Source organism: Piliocolobus tephrosceles, chromosome 13 (assembly GCF_002776525.5).
Source record: "Piliocolobus tephrosceles isolate RC106 chromosome 13, ASM277652v3, whole genome shotgun sequence".
Taxonomy (NCBI): Eukaryota; Metazoa; Chordata; class Mammalia; order Primates; family Cercopithecidae; genus Piliocolobus; species Piliocolobus tephrosceles.
The window spans coordinates 58,340,185-58,355,569 of record NC_045446.1 but is presented as its reverse complement, the minus strand read 5'-3'; the positions used below and the strand labels follow the sequence as shown (position 1 = coordinate 58,355,569).

The window sequence follows — 15,385 nt, the reverse complement described above, 5'->3', positions numbered from 1 at the left end:
ATAGATAGATAGATAGATAGATAGATAGATAGATAGATAGATAGATAGAATCCTTGCCACACCTTTCTGAGGTAGCTATTCTTTTCTCCCTTTACAGATGAGAAAACAAAGATCCAGAAAGGTTGGGGAGACTTCCCTAACCTTGTAAGGTTGTAATGAAGATTAAGCAAGATCTTACATGTATAGTATTTAAATGTGCTGGCACATAGTAAGAGCTCAATAAACGTTAGTTACTGTTAATATTAGGTTAGGCCAGGCACAGTGGCTCACGCCTGTAATCCCAGCACTTTGGAAGGCCAAGGCCAATGGATCACTTGAACTCAGGAGTTCAAGACCAGCCTGGGCAACTTGGCAACACCCTGTCTCTACAAAAAAGTATTCAGGCATGGTAGCACCTATCTGTAGTTCCAGGTACTCAGGAATCTGAGGTGGGAGGATCACCTGAGCCTGGGAGGTTGAAGCTGCAGTGAGACATGATTGCACCACTGCACTCCAGCTTGGGTGACATAGTGAGACCCCGTCTCCAAAAAAAAAAAAATAGGTTAGGTTGCTTCCTAATAAGAAGAGATAGGGCACTATCCTTACCTTCATGGTGCTTATAGTTTAGCAGAAGATATACTCATCCAGGCAATGACAAAACCATGTTATAACGGAGTAAGTTCAGAGTGCTCTAAAATATCAAGAAAAACTTTCTAGAGAAAGCAGAGTGCCCTGCTATGCAGCACGGAGCATGTATATAACATGGTAGGAACTCAAAAACATTCCCTAACTATGTAAACAAAGGAATAAAGTAAATGAAAGTTGATTACTGAAACTTAGGTCAGATTTGATCTGTGTTTGAAAGGGGCCAGGTTGATGTAACAGCATGTGAAAGGCCTAGAGGCAAAAGAGCATGTGCCACGTTGGAGGAACTGAAAGTCAGGAATGGCTGGAAAGTAGCGTGCTAGGAGAGAGAAAAGAGATGAGATTGGAATGATGAGTAGGGGTCTGGTCATGGGGGTATTGTCAATCAAATGTAGAAATGGCAAGTGTTAATGACAATGATTCAGCTTTTAGTAAACTAGCCAGGCTGCAGTGGGGGGATAAAAGGAGGGGAGTAAGAATAAAAACTGAGAGACTAGTTAGGAGGCCAGTGCAGAAGGTGAGGAGTGAGAGGGCCTGAGTGTGAGTGACCAACGTTGGGAAGGGCAGTGTATACGAGAGGCATTTAGGAGGTAGAATTGAAGGGCCTCAAAGATGGGCTGGATTTGGGGGATACAGGAGATGGAGACAAGTGTAACAACTCAGTTTGTTCCTTGGGAAACTTGAGTGTATCTTGCCACCATTCTCTGAGAAAAAGAATACACAGGAGAGGAGTCAGATTGCAGGAGAGCTGAGGAGGCATAACCAAATACATTCATGTGGGGACATGTGGGATCTGAGAGGCCTGTGAGACACCCAAGAGATTTCCACTAGGCAGATGAATATGTGGTATGGGGCTGGGAGGGAACCTAGCTGGAGAGAGAGATTTGGCAGTTGGAACATAAGTAGGAATCAAAGCCATTAGATTAGAGAAGGCATTTATAAGTGTAGAGTAAGAAGAGAAAGGAAGCCCTGAAAAAATTGATGAGGAATAGTTAAGCTCACAGAGGAAGAGAATGAAAAAGAGCAGCCAGAGAAGTTAGAGAAAGCCCAAGGAGAACACAGTATCACGAACTCCAGCAGAGGGGGATGCCTCAAGAGTTAGGGAACTGTCTTCTGTGATAACTGCTGCTAATGGGTCAACGAAAATATAGAGTATGCAGCCATAAAAAAGGATGAGTTTGCGTCCTTTGTAGGGACATGAATGCAGCTGGAAACCATCATTCTTAGCAAACTATCACAAGAACAGAAAACCAAACACCGCATGTTCTCACTCATAGGTGGGAACTGAACAATGAGCTCACTTGGACTCGGGAAGGGGAACATCACACACTGGGGCCTATCATGGGGAGGGGGGAGGGGGGAGGGATTGCACTGGGGAGTTATACCTGATATAAATGATGAATTGATGGGTGCTGACGAGTTGATGGGTGCAGCACACCAACATGGCACATATATACATACGTAACAAACCTGCACGTTATGCACATGTACCCTAGAACTTAAAGTATAATAAAAAAAAAAAAAAAAAGAGTAATGTAACGTAACTGTTACACACATAGTCTCTTTGGGTGAAGCGGCTGCAGAAAAAGCAACCACACATTTGGGGCTGCATTACTAGATATGTAACTCACGGACTAATAAGTGACAGACCCAGAGCTCAGCCTCTCTCTGTGGCCTACTTGGAGTTCAACGTGGTCAGTCTTTCAAGTGAGGAGTATGCTAGAGTCCCGGGATCATAGGGTCTTCTGGGGTGTTCCCACATGGCTCAGGATCTGGAACTGCAGGGCCTGGATATCTCTTTGCAGAGCCGCAGCATGTTTCAGCAGCAGCTAGAACAAAGCAAGCTCCTATACAAGCAGCAGCTGGAAGAGTGTAGGCATCAAGAGAACCTCATTGAGAACCTGGCCAAGCAGCGGGATGCCCTGCAGGTTCAGCAAGAGGCTTTCCTGGAGCAGGTGGGCTCTTCCTGCCGCCTGCCCTGCACTGCTCCTCTCCTGAAAGAGGGCAATCCCTCTAAGGATACCAAGAGGAGAGGATGGAGTGACTCATCATGGAGTCTTCTGGGGGGAGGGGACAAAGGTAATAGGATGGCTTGGGGAGTGACCTCTCATGGGGACTCCAAGGAGGAGATGATCCCCCTAGAAACACCTTGAAGGAAGAACAGAACATCTCAGGAGCTCACTTTAGAAGGTATCTCTCCTTATTTAGATGAGCAAGGCATTTCTGGAGCCTCTGAGCCAGCTGCAGGTGGCTGACTTCGAGGAGATACGGAGCTATCGAGCACCACCAGAATCTGTGGTCCGGGTGACTGATGCAATGTGTGACTTGTTCCACCGTGAAACAGGCTGGGCCAGTGCCAAACAGCTGTTATGCACTGAGGATTTTTATCAGGTAGGAAGGGTGGAGCACAATGAAGGAGGATAGGGGAGGCATAAAAGGGAGACTTGGCAAGGCTAAACTGTTGGGTCAAGGTCCAGAGCATCTGTGTCTTCCCCATCCCTTTAACATACATCCTTCCAGGAGCTGGTGTTCTTCCCCAAGGAGAAGATAACAGACTCAGAGCTGATAAAGTTACATCTAATTCTGAAAGCTCCTGGTATGAGCGATGCAGCCCTGCGGGCAGTGAGCCGACCTGCAGCCAGCCTGGCAGCCTGGCTCTGGGCTGTTCTGCACTATGGGCTGGCACATTGCCGGGGACTGCCCACGGGCCTGCTGCTGCAGCAAGTGGAGGCAACACTCATTCGGGAGCAGGCCCGCCTGGGCTACTACCAGTTTCAGGCCCAGGAGACCCTGGAGAATAATTTGGCCCTGGCTAAGATGGTGGAGGATGCCCAAGCTTCCCACAACTGTGTGGCAAAGACCCTCAATCAAGCACAGCGTGGGCAGTATCACAAATGGCCCATGGAGGCTGCACTGCTCATGCCTATGCATGCCTGGACTATACAGCTCCAGGTAACCATCCATCTCCCAGACATCTCCCCCAAAGTTCCTTTTATGCCACTCCCCCGCTCCTCCCTGTGCCCTCACTGCCTCCCTCTGTCCCTCTCTGCACTCCTTGCCATGTTTTCCTCCACACCCCACCTTGCCCTCCCTCTGCCATATCTCTCCCTGCACCCTCCTCACTGGCCTACACAGCCTCTGGTCTTCCCGTCCACTCCAGAAGCTGAAGGGACGCTGCATGACTGTGTTCGGAGATGCCCTCCTATGCTCAGCTGCCATCATCTACCTGGGTCCCTTCCCACCACTGCGGCGCCAAGAGCTACTGGACAAGTGGTTAGCTCTGTGTAGGGGCTTTCAGGAGGCCCTGGGCCCAGATGATGTGGCACAGGCACTGAAGCAGAAGCAAAAATCTGTCAGCATACCACCAAAGAACCCCCTGCTGGCTACACACTCTCCCTTCAGTATTCTGTCTTTGCTGAGCTCTGCATCTGAACAGTACCAGTGGGACAGAAACCTGAAGCCACAGGCAAAGTCAGCCCACCTGGCAGGCTTGCTTCTGCGAAGCCCCACCCACTACAGTAGTTGCCGTTGGCCTTTGCTGCTTGACCCCAGCAACCAGGCCCTCATCTGGTTGGACCCGCTACCTCTGGCAGAGAATAGATGGTTGGCACCAGCCCCCACTGAGGGTAGAGGTAAGCAGACATAACAAATGCAATGCTTCCGGAGTATCTGAACTGCCCATCACTCAGCCTCTTGTGGTCTTCCCCTTCATAATGAGGACACTGCATTTTTGTGATCAGGATGTCCCAGATTGCACCAGCCTATACTACAGGAATCAATTTGGTCACATTTATTTTTTCTCTTTATTACAATGATTCTGAATCTATATGACTGATTGGTCCATGATCTTCCACTTCCCTGGTCTACTCAGCACTACCCAAATGTATCCAGTGCTCAGAAATCCTGGGTAATATTTCTATTGGCTCTGTTTGGATCGGGGACCCTTCTGGGTGGAGTATTGGAAGGAACATTTTCTAGGAGAAGGAATAGAGTATTTATTTCCCAGAAGAAGAGGCTGGGGATTGAGTTTGTGAGAAAAATGTGACCTTATTTGGAAAGGGGTTCTTTCAGAGTAATTAAGTTAAGGACTTTGAATGAGATCACCCTGATTCTTATCTGGATGGGCCCTAAACCCCACAGATGCCCTTACAAGAGGCAGAAGAAAAGGCATAGAAAATACAGAAGAGAGGCTGTGGGAAGATAGAGGATGAGTAGGATCCCTCCCTGGAATTTTAGAGTAATAATTTTGAGAGCCAACATTTATTGAGTGCTTACTATGTGCACTTCTAAGTGTTTTCTATGTATAATTTAATTTAATCTTCACAGTAACCTTGTGAGGTCGCCACTAATATCAACCTCGTTTTGCAGATAAGAAAATTGAGTCATAGAAAGCTTAAGCAACTTTCCTAAGATGTCTTCCCGCAGACCTTCCCTCATGAAATGGAGCCCTTGAGTGAATTCCTCCCCTAAGAAGAGCTCCTCTGAATCTTTCTGCCCCAGGGAAAGGCCTCATGAGAAATCAAAACACAGAGAGTAAAATGGACATGAAAGAGGAAGATGATGATAGTGAAGAGAGTAATGAGGCTAAGGACCAGACAAAAGAGCAGAAGGCAGAGGAAAGAAAAAATGAGCAGGAGAAAGAGCAAGAGGAAAATGAAGAGAAAGAGGAGAAGACAGAGAGCCAGGGGTCAAAGCCAGCCTATGAGACTCAGCTTCCGTCTCTTCCCTACCTTAGTGTTCTTTCAGGTGCTGACCCGGAGCTAGGTTCTCAGCTCCAGGAGGCAGCTGCTTGTGGTGAGAATTGGTCCCCACCCACCCTGGACCCCTTTTGACTCGCCCCATTCTGTGACCCCACAGGCCTCCCACACCTCAGTCTAACCTCAGTTCCCATCCTTCATCTCGGGCACTAACTATATTGAAGCGTCTTGTGGAAACCCTCCTATCAGCCACAGGGAAGCTGGTCGGAGCCAGACCTCGTGGATGGGGAATGGGGATCATGGGCACTGGCATCATGGGTAGGGTTCCTTTGCCTCCCTCTCACAGGCCTGCCTGTGCTACTGACCAACGTGGAGCTGGGTCTAGGGTGCCAAGAACTGCAATGGCTTCTGCAGCGGGAGCAGCTGAGTCCACCCCAGGTGCAGCCTGGCTTCTGTCTGTATCTCAGCACCACCCTCTCCCTCTGTGCTATGGAAAAAGGTGAGGCCTAGAGCACACCTTTTGCGGCAAATTGTCCGCACAGTTGTGTGGACACACTAGACCCTCAGCACCAGCCCTAAGAGGGCTTCACACAACCTGGCCAAGAGCAGGCTCAGGTCTATAGCAGGGAGCCATACTCTCTGTCTACTCTACCCCCTGGCTCTGCCAAGGGGAAGAGGTTAAGCATCTCCCATGTTACCCCAAGTGCTAGGTTGTGAACTGCTAAAGGGGCTGAATGTGCTGGATCTGGGCCTGAACATGGAGATACTGGAAGAACAGATGCTGCATGAAATCTTGTGCAGAGAGTGTCCTGAGCTCGAGACCCGCTGGCAGGACCTAAAGATCAGAGCCCTAGATACCTGCAAGGCTGTGGAGGCTGCTGAGGTGCTTAGGGGCTCAGTCTGTGGGTTGAGATGAGTATTGGATGGACCTGGGTAAGGGGGTGGAGATGAATGTAGATGTTTGGGGACTGTGGGAAAGGGCCAGATCCATCCAACAAATGAGTATATGCAGGAGCGGCTACTGACGATGCTGCTGTTCCAGAATCCAAAGCGTCAGAAGCCAGCCAAGTTTCTGCGGAACATGGTGAGGGCCCAAGGAAAGCTATGCCAGCTGCGTGCCCATTGTGAAGAGCTAGAAGGGCAGAAACGACAGGAAATGGTATCATGGGCACCCTATCGGCCTGTGGTTAGGCATGGAATAGCCATGGTAAAGGCCCTAAGCCAACTGCAGAACCTGCTGCCACTTTTCCGTATGAGCCCAGAGAAGTGGCTGGCAGTCACCAAGCAGGCTCTGGATAGCATGAAGCCACGTGAGATTAATCACGGGGAGGACCTGGCCAGTCATCTACTGCAACTGAGAGCACACCTGACCCGCCAGCTGCTGGGCAGCACTGTGACAGCACTGGGCCTTACCCAGGTACCGTTGGTGGGTGCATTGGGTGCTTTGGCTCTGCTGCAAGTGACAGGGAAAGCATCAGAGCTGGAAAGACTGGCACTCTGGCCTGGACTAGCAGCCTCTCCCAGCACAGTCCACAGCAAGCCAGTCTCAGGTGTGGCTCGACCGGCCTGGCTTGGGCCAAAAGCCTGGCATGAATGTGAGATGTTAGAGCTGCTGCCCCCATTTGTTGGCCTGTGTGCCTCCCTGGCAGGCCACTCCAATGCTTGGCAGGCTTACCTGTCGCTGTCATCCACAGTGCTGGGTCCTGCACCTGGGCCTGGGCCTGAGCCACTTAGCCTCCTCCAGAAGCTGATCCTGTGGCGCGTTCTGCGACCTGAGTGCCTGGCAGGTGCCCTGGCAGACTTCACCACCAGCCTCCTGGGTCGGCCCCTGGATGAAAACATGGGCGCTCCCACCATGCCCTTTAAACATAGTCGGGCTACTCAGCCCATGCTGATCTTGTTGCCACTGCCCGGCCACCCCACAGCCACTCTGCATCCTCTGACTGTCATCCAGAATCTGGCTGCCAAGTATCAGCAGGTTTGAACCTAATCTTTTGGTCACGGAGTGACCAGGTTCCTGTAGGCTGGGGGGTGGGGACCCCCTCCAAGCATTTTCATGGATCTTTCTGTAGTACTTAGGGACTTTTGGGATAATGGTAGCATTAGTTTGGGTCCCTCGGGTCACCCTAGGATCACTTTGAGTCATGCCGCCATCTCTTTTTTGGTCCCCAGGGGCAGAAGCATCTGAAGGTGATAGCCCTGGGCTCTGAAGTCTGGGACCCAGTCTCAGTTGTGGTCAGCACTCTATCCCAGGCTATGTGTGAGGGGCACTGGCTGGTGCTGGACAACTGTCATCTGATGCCCCATTGGCCGAAAGAGCTGCTACAGCTCTTGCTGGAACTGTTAGGCAGAGCCAAAGGTGAGTTTATTGCCTAGATTGGCTGCCAGGATCCTATCCTACACTTGGGCCTTAGCTCGAAATCTCAGGACTCATGGCCAGTGAACTAGCACCAAACCTGTCCACTTGGCCTTGTAGCTGACTCCTGACACCCCTAGCCTCAAGTCTGATCCCTAGACTTCTGCCTGACCCTTTATCCAAGGACTGATCTCAGACCCTTGTCTGACTCTAGTGGTTGCAGACCTGGAATCAGAACAGCTTTTAGGCCAACCTGAAAGCAGGAATGTAGCCACTGTTCACAGAGATTTTCGTCTTTGGCTTATTGTGCCTGCAGAGTCTAGTGCTTCTTTGCCAGGTGAGGAGCTTAACCCCCTACAGGCTCTCAAATTGGAAGTGGGAGGGCAACTGTGCTGTGCTGACTCAGCACTCTCCTTCCTCCCCAGCTGTACTGACTCAGCACTCCATGCCTGTTTTCTGGAACCAGTCCCTGGAGCTGGGCCATGTTTTGATTGACAGTGTGGAGCTAGCCCAGCAAGGACTCTACATGCAACCCCCCACCCAGGCACTACCTCTGCTTCTCCTCCATGGCCTGCTGCTACACCGGCAGCTCTATGGAACAAGGCTGCAGGCACACAGGGGGCGTTGGTGAGCTGCTCAGTCAATCACTCAACAAACATTGAGTATCTTCCGTATGCTGGGATGAGTAAAACTAATTCATCCTTCGAAGCGCCAAAGAGCAAGGGCAAGGGGAAGTCAAGGAAGGCTTCTCCAAAGACTTTGAGATTTTACTTTGAATTGAATCTTAAAAGCAGGGGCAAATCAGGTAGAGATGGACCTTTCTGAGCAGAGGGACCTAAATTCAGCAGAAGGGAGGAGACTTGAGTGTGGTTGACATGGACATGCTGGATGTTGAGGAGGGAGAAGTAAGGCTCATTATAAAGGGCCTTTAAGACTAGGGCAAGGTAGGCCAGGCATGGTGGTTCACACCTGTAATCCCAGCACTTTGGGAGGCCGAGGTGGGCAGATCACGAGGTCAGGAGATCGAGACCATCCTGGCTAACATGGTGAAACCCCATCTGTACTAAAAATACAAAAACTTAGCCAGGCATGGTGGCGGGCACCTGTAGTCCCAGTAGAAGAAGAAACAATATCCTTTTTGTGTGTTGGAAAGATCACTCTGGATGCAATGTGGAGAATGGACCAGAGGAGGCAGGACTGGGGACAAGCAGAGCAGCTTTAGGAGACTCTGGAAGTCTCCAGGGAGGAGATTGTGGTATGGGTGGTAGGGTGGTAGCCATGGAAGGGATAGAGAATAAATATGGGGTGAGGAGGAAGGAGGAGTCAAGGATGACTCTCAGATTTTTGTTTTAGATAATTGGGTGGCTGGTGGTACCTCTCACTGAAATAGGAGGTGGAACAGGTTTTATGGGGGGAAATGATGATTTCAGTTGAAAGCAAGTTGTATTTGGCGTGCCAAGCAGCAATAACTAGTGAACCCTCATGGGCCTGAAGCTCAGGAGAGAGGTTTGAACTCAAGAGAAGACTTGACAGTCCTCAGCATACAGATGATATGTGAAACCCTGCTTTCCGCTCCCCTTCTCTAGGAGTCAAGTGACCCTAACCCAGGTTCTTCAGACCCAAGACCAGCTGTGGGCAAGTCTTAGCAATCCCCGTGCTGCCATGCAAGAGCTGGCTGGTAAGACCCTTCCTATCCCCCTTGGAGTCATCAGCCCCCAGGAAAGCCTGGAAGAGGGTGGCGGTGGGATATAATTCACAGCTTTGGTTTTGGGAGTGGTGGAAACTGAAGGTACTGGAACTGAAAGGCTCTAACCTCATCTTCAGCTTCAGTTTTCTACGGGGGTCCTCTGGGGGACACTGAGGACAGGGAGGCCCTGTTTAGCCTCACGCAAGCCTGCCTGAGCCCCAGTAGCAGGAACTGGGTCCAGCCACACACACCCCAGTCTTTGCTGGCCATGCTCATGCCCCTCCCAGGTAAGCTTCACTCAGTTATCTGTTTTGGGGGAAGGAATAGTACAGTGCAATGCTACCCACCACAGAAATGTGGACAGCAGTCTCAATAAAGGTATATGGGGGTAATATTCATACTGTTATGGGGGGTGATGGCAGTAAAGGATCAGAGGAAGGCTTACTCTCTGGAGTCTAGGGTGGGGAGAGTCCATCTTGTCCCTCACCGGTCACCTCTATCCCCAAGAGCTAAGGGAGCTGGATGCAATGGCAGAGTGCAAGGCCCAGATGCACCTACTGCCCTCACCACCTGAACCCCGGCTCTGCGGACTCAGTGAGGGCCCCCAGGCCTGGCTGTTGCGACGCCAGAGTCGGGTTCTCTTGAGTGCGCTGCAGCGGAGTTCACCCATATGGGTTCCTGAGACTCGAGGAGGCGCCCAGCTCGCGGAAAGGCGACTGCGGCAACGCCTAGTGCAAGTCAACCGGAGGCTGGAGTCACTGCAGGATCTGCTGACCAACCTGGTTCGCCAAGACGAGTCTGGCGCCCCGAGGTCAGTGCTGGGGCCGAATGCGCGGCGGCCCCTGGAGGGCGTCTTAGAGACAGAGGTTCTGGAACTGAGCCGGTTGGTGGGCACGTTACAACGCGACCTTGATTGCCTGTTGCAGCAGCTGAAGGGCGCACCCCCATGCCCCTCCCGCCGCTGTGCTGCGGTGGCCCACGCTCTCTGGACTGGCCGCCTACCCTTGCCTTGGCGACCTCATGCGCTGGCCGGTCCGCAGCCGCCCTGGCACTGGCTGCGACAGTTGTCGCGCCGTGGGCAGCTGTTGGTTCGCTACTTGGGCATGGGCGCGGACGCAAACAGTGATGTACCAGAGCGCGTCTTCCACCTGTCAGCCTTTCGCCACCCGCGCCGCCTGCTGCTGGCATTGCGTGGGGAAGCTGCCCTGGACCAGAATGTGCCCAGCTCGAATTTCCCTAGTAGCCGAGGCGCGGTCTCCAGTCCGCTCCCGTATAAACGTCTGGAGATGAACAGCAACCCTCTGCACCTCAGGGTATCTTCGCGCCACCCCTCGTTCGCGGTTCCAGTCCCCTCAAAGTCTCTAATTACACCTCGCAGTTACCCCTGCTTGGTGATCTTGCCCCTCGGTAACCCTGCTAGCTTCTCTGATCTCGCTCTACCACGACGTCCCAACCCCCAACCCCCACTCCCCACCTGCCACCTCCCAGCTTCCTAGCCTTGCCTGACCAGCTTCTGACGCCCCCAGGTGGAGAATGGTCCAAACCCCACGGTTCCAGAGAGAGGGCTGCTGCTGATCGGGCTACAGGTCCTACATGCGGAGTGGGACCCCATAGCTGGAGCCTTGCAAGACAGCCCTTCCAGCCAACCCAGTCCTCTGCCTCCAGTCAGCATCAGCACACAGGCCCCAGGCACCAGCGACCTGCCACCCCCAGCCGACCTGACTGTGTACTCCTGTCCTGTGTACATGGGAGGGCCCCTTGGCAACACTAAGCTGCAGAGCAGGAACATTGTGATGCATCTGCCCCTACCCACCAAGCTCACCCCCAACACCTGTGTCCAACGGAGGGTCCACGTGTGCAGCCCACCCCTGTCTTGAGCCCATCTACCAAAATAAAGTTGTAGTGATTCCATGAAAGATTTCTGAGATATGGGGGTAGAGCAGCAATCCTTTCCAGAAGGTTTTCAATGTACTTTGCCCAGATCCATTGGAGGAATCACTATCTATAGTGGTTCCTATAGCAGTAATAGTCTTACAAAATGTATTTCTTTTTTTTTTTTTAATTTTCATTTCTCTACAAAATGAATTTCTTAATAAGACTATAAGGCTATAGCAGCAATAGCCTTAGAAATGTATTTCTTAATAAGATCTGAAAGTCAAAGATCTGCCTTCTTCACACCGAGAAGGCAGAATGTGACACACTAGGGGAAAGGTACAGTGTGCATAATTGAGAAAAGAGGAGGTATATTCACACTGAAGGTAGAAGAGGGCATGTGCCTGGCAGCTGGGAAGGGGAAAGTGTGGGTACACTTGGGGTGGGGTGGGGCTTGGTATTAATCACGCATCCAAGAAGCTAGGCAGACCCAGCAGTGGCTGACACACGGAATCCTAAATCCTTGCCCCGCTCTCTACTGTGGTCTCAGCACTTGTGCTAAATCCACAATGGATGTGTTTGAAAGGAGAACATTAGCACTGAAAATTCTTTCTTAAGGCATTTAGTGGTGTTCTTGGCAATGCCTCAATCCTGCCCTACCACTCGTTCCTCTCCCATGATGGATTCTCTCAGTGAGTCATGCATATGAAAAAAACCAAGTAAGATACAAGGTCCTATGTTCATTCAACAAGTATTCATTGAGCACTCCTTGGAACCAGGTATTCTTCTGTGTGCTAATAGGGTTATTCTAGTGTAGGGCAACAAGCAATAAAAGGCCAACATATAAATAAGTTTGATGATTTTGAAGTCCTACAAAGAAAACAAAATAGACCAATGTGTCAAGAGGATGTGATGAGAGGGGAGCAGTTAGTATAATTTGAGTGGTCAGGGAAGCTTTCTGCATATTTGAAAGTAGCTATTTAAAGATCCAGAAAGATTCATTCAGGTAGAGCCCTCAGTAGGTACAAAAGTCTTGAGGTGGGAACAACCTTGAAGTGTTCAATAAACAGAGTATGCAGCCAAAGCATGGTGGATGAGTGAGGGGCAGAGTGACCCAAAATGATGGAAAGATATAGAAAGGGGTGGCTCACATGGTCGTGGTAATGAGCTTGTATTTTTCAAAAGTATAATGAGAATGTATTGTCAAATAGTAGGTGGGAGATTATATGATCTAATTTGCATTTTTTCAAAGGTCACTCTGCCTGTTCTATGGTGGATAGATGCTAGAAAAGCCAGAGTAACAAGGCGGAGGATCTATTTAGACCCAATTGAGGTAATTCAAGTAAGGGATATTGGAGTTTGGGCAAGGGTCTTAACAATAGAGATGAAGAATTGACAGATTTAAGAAATATTCTGGAGGTAAAACCAGCAGGACTGATGGAATGGATGTGGAGAATAAAGGAAGAGGAAGAATCTAGGGTGATTTGGATTGTAAGCTTGAGAAACTAGGTGTATCGTGTCATTAACTGAGATGGGAAATTTGAGGGAGCAAGCAGCTGGAGCTAAGGAATCAAGAGTTCTGCTGCTTTGATATTTTCTGTTATTATTAGTTGCATGACTGCATGCTATGCCAGGGCAAGCCTGTCTGACAAAACTTGAGTTAAGAGTATGGCAGTACTAAAGTCCTATATGAGCTTCACTCCTTGCCCCCAAGCACCAAAACTTATGTAGTATTATTAAACTTAGCTCCCTTGCTCTTTGGCTAGGTACCAGCTACATGGTGGGAGGAAATGCAAACAGAAGTCTATATAGGCATACCTTGAAGCTATTATGGGTTTGGTTCCAGACCACCACAATAAGGTGAATATTGCAATAAAGCAAGTCACATGAACATTTTGGTTTCCCACTGCATATGGATTACATTTGCACCATATTGTAGTCTATTAAGCATGAAATAGCATTATGTTAAGTTAAAAAAAAAAAAAAAAAAAAAAAACAAGGTATACCAGCCTGGCCAACATGGCGAAACCCTGTCTCTACTAAAAATACAAAAATTAGCCAGGTGTGGTGGTAGGCACCTGTAATTCCAGCTACTCAGGGGACTGAGGCAGCAGAAGAATCTCTTGAACCTGGGAGGTGGAGATTGCAGTGAGCCGAGATTGCGCCACTGCACCCCAGCCTGGGTGACACAGCAAGACCCTGTCTTTAAAAAAAAAAAAAAAAAAAAAAAAAAAGTGCATACCTTAGTTTAAAATACTTTATTGCTAAAAATGCTAATAATCTGAGCCTTCAGCAAATAGTAATCTTTTTGCTATTAATCTTTTTTTTCTTAATATTGATAGCTGCTGATCAGGGTGGTGACTGCTGAAGGTTGTGGCAATTTCTTTTTCCTTTTTTTTTTTTTTTTTTTTGAGATGGAGTCTCGCTCTGTCACCCAGGCTGGAGTGCAGGGGCCAGATCTCAGCTCACTGCAAGCTCCGCCTCCCGGGTTCATGCCATTCTCCTGACTCAGCCTCCCAAGTAGCTGCCACCTCGCCCGGCTAGTTTTTTGTATTTTTTAGTAGAGACGGGGTTTCACCGTGTTAGCCAGGATGGTCTCGATCTCCTGACCTCATGATCTGCCCGTCTCGGCCTCCCAAAGTGTTGGGATCACAGGCTTGAGCCACCGCGCCCGGCCGACAATTTCTTAAAATAAGACAACAGTGAAGTTTGCCACATCAATGGACTCATACTTTCATGAAGAATTTGTCTGTGGCATGTGATGGTGTTTTACAGCATTTTACCTACAGAACTTATTTCAAAATTGAAGTTAATCCTCTCAAACCCTGCTGTTCCTTTATTAACTAAGTTTATATAATATTCTAAATCATTTGTTGTCATTTCAACAGTGTTCACAGCATCAGAAGTATAGATTCCATCTCAAGAAACCACTTTCTTTGCTCATCCATAAGAGCAGCTGCTCACCCATTAAAGTTTTATCCTGAGATTGCAGTAACTCAGTCATATCTTCAGGCTCCATTTCTTATACTAATTATCTTGCTGTTTCCACCACATCTGCAGTTACTTCCTCCAATGAAGTCTTGAACTCCTCAAAGTCATCCATGAGAGTTGAATCAACTTCTTCCAAACTCCTGTTAATGTTGATATTTTGACCTCCTCTCATGAATCAAAAATGTTCTTAATGGCATCTAGAATGGTGAATCCTTTCCAGAAGGTTTTCAATTTACTTTGCCCAGATCCATTGGAGGAATCACTATCTATAGTGGTTCCTATAGCAGCAATAGTCTTACAAAATGTATTTCATTTTTTTTAAAATTTTCATTTCTTTACAAAATGAATTTCTTAATAAGACTATAAGACTATAGCAGCAATAGCCTTAGAAATGTATTTCTTAATAAGATCTGAAAGTCAAAATTACTCTTTGATCCATGAGCTGCACAACAGATGTTGTGATAGCCGGCATGAAAACAACATTAATCTCCTTGTACATGTCCATCAGAGCTCTTGGGTGTATTGCCAATAGCAGCAAAATCTTTAAAAGAATCTTTTTGTTCTGAGCAGTAGGTCTTAACAGTAGGCTTAAGATATTCAGTAAACTATGTTGTAAACCGATGTACTGTCATACAGGCTTTGTTGTTCCATTAAGAGAGCACAAAGTAGATTTAACATAATTCTTAAGGGCCCTAGGATTTTCAGAATGTTAAATGAGCATTGGCTTCAACTTAAAGTCACCAGCTACATTAGCCCCTAACAGAAAGTCAGCCTGTCTTTTGAAGCTTTGATGCTACAATAAGTCGTAGATGCCATCTCCTTCCAACAGAAGGGTGTTTCATCTACATGGAAAATCTGTTGTTTAGAAATTTTACACATTTCTCAAAAGAAGAGACACAAATGGCAAACAGGTAAATGAAAAGGTGTTCAGCATCATTAATCATCAGACAAATGCAAATCAAAACTACAATGAGATATCATCTCACCTCAGTTAAAATGGCTTTTATCCAAAAGACAGGCAATAATGAATGCTGGTGACGATGGGGAGAAAATAAACTTTTGTATAGTGTTGGGGGGAATGTAAATTAATACAAGCGTTGTGGAGAACAGTATGGAGGTTCCACAAAAAACTAAATAAAGAACCACCATATGATACAG

At 48.5% G+C, this 15,385-nt stretch overlaps 1 protein-coding gene across 1 annotated transcript in view; it reads left to right on the top strand.

The window, feature by feature from the left end:
- The window catches only part of LOC111524692 (dynein heavy chain domain-containing protein 1), a 43,869-nt gene extending 32,592 nt beyond the window's left edge, over positions 1–11,277 (top strand). The window contains exons 19-33 of the mRNA XM_023189947.1: positions 2,430–2,579; positions 2,833–3,015; positions 3,145–3,576; positions 3,785–4,256; positions 5,125–5,418; positions 5,668–5,820; positions 6,026–6,204; positions 6,334–7,299; positions 7,494–7,680; positions 7,892–8,014; positions 8,103–8,304; positions 9,264–9,355; positions 9,502–9,651; positions 9,872–10,677; positions 10,891–11,277. Coding sequence (XP_023045715.1) covers positions 2,430–2,579; positions 2,833–3,015; positions 3,145–3,576; positions 3,785–4,256; positions 5,125–5,418; positions 5,668–5,820; positions 6,026–6,204; positions 6,334–7,299; positions 7,494–7,680; positions 7,892–8,014; positions 8,103–8,304; positions 9,264–9,355; positions 9,502–9,651; positions 9,872–10,677; positions 10,891–11,241 — 4,740 coding nt within the window. The 3' untranslated portion in view covers positions 11,242–11,277. The remainder of the gene's footprint in view (positions 1–2,429; positions 2,580–2,832; positions 3,016–3,144; positions 3,577–3,784; positions 4,257–5,124; positions 5,419–5,667; positions 5,821–6,025; positions 6,205–6,333; positions 7,300–7,493; positions 7,681–7,891; positions 8,015–8,102; positions 8,305–9,263; positions 9,356–9,501; positions 9,652–9,871; positions 10,678–10,890) is intronic.
- Positions 11,278–15,385: the final 4,108 nt, after the last annotated feature.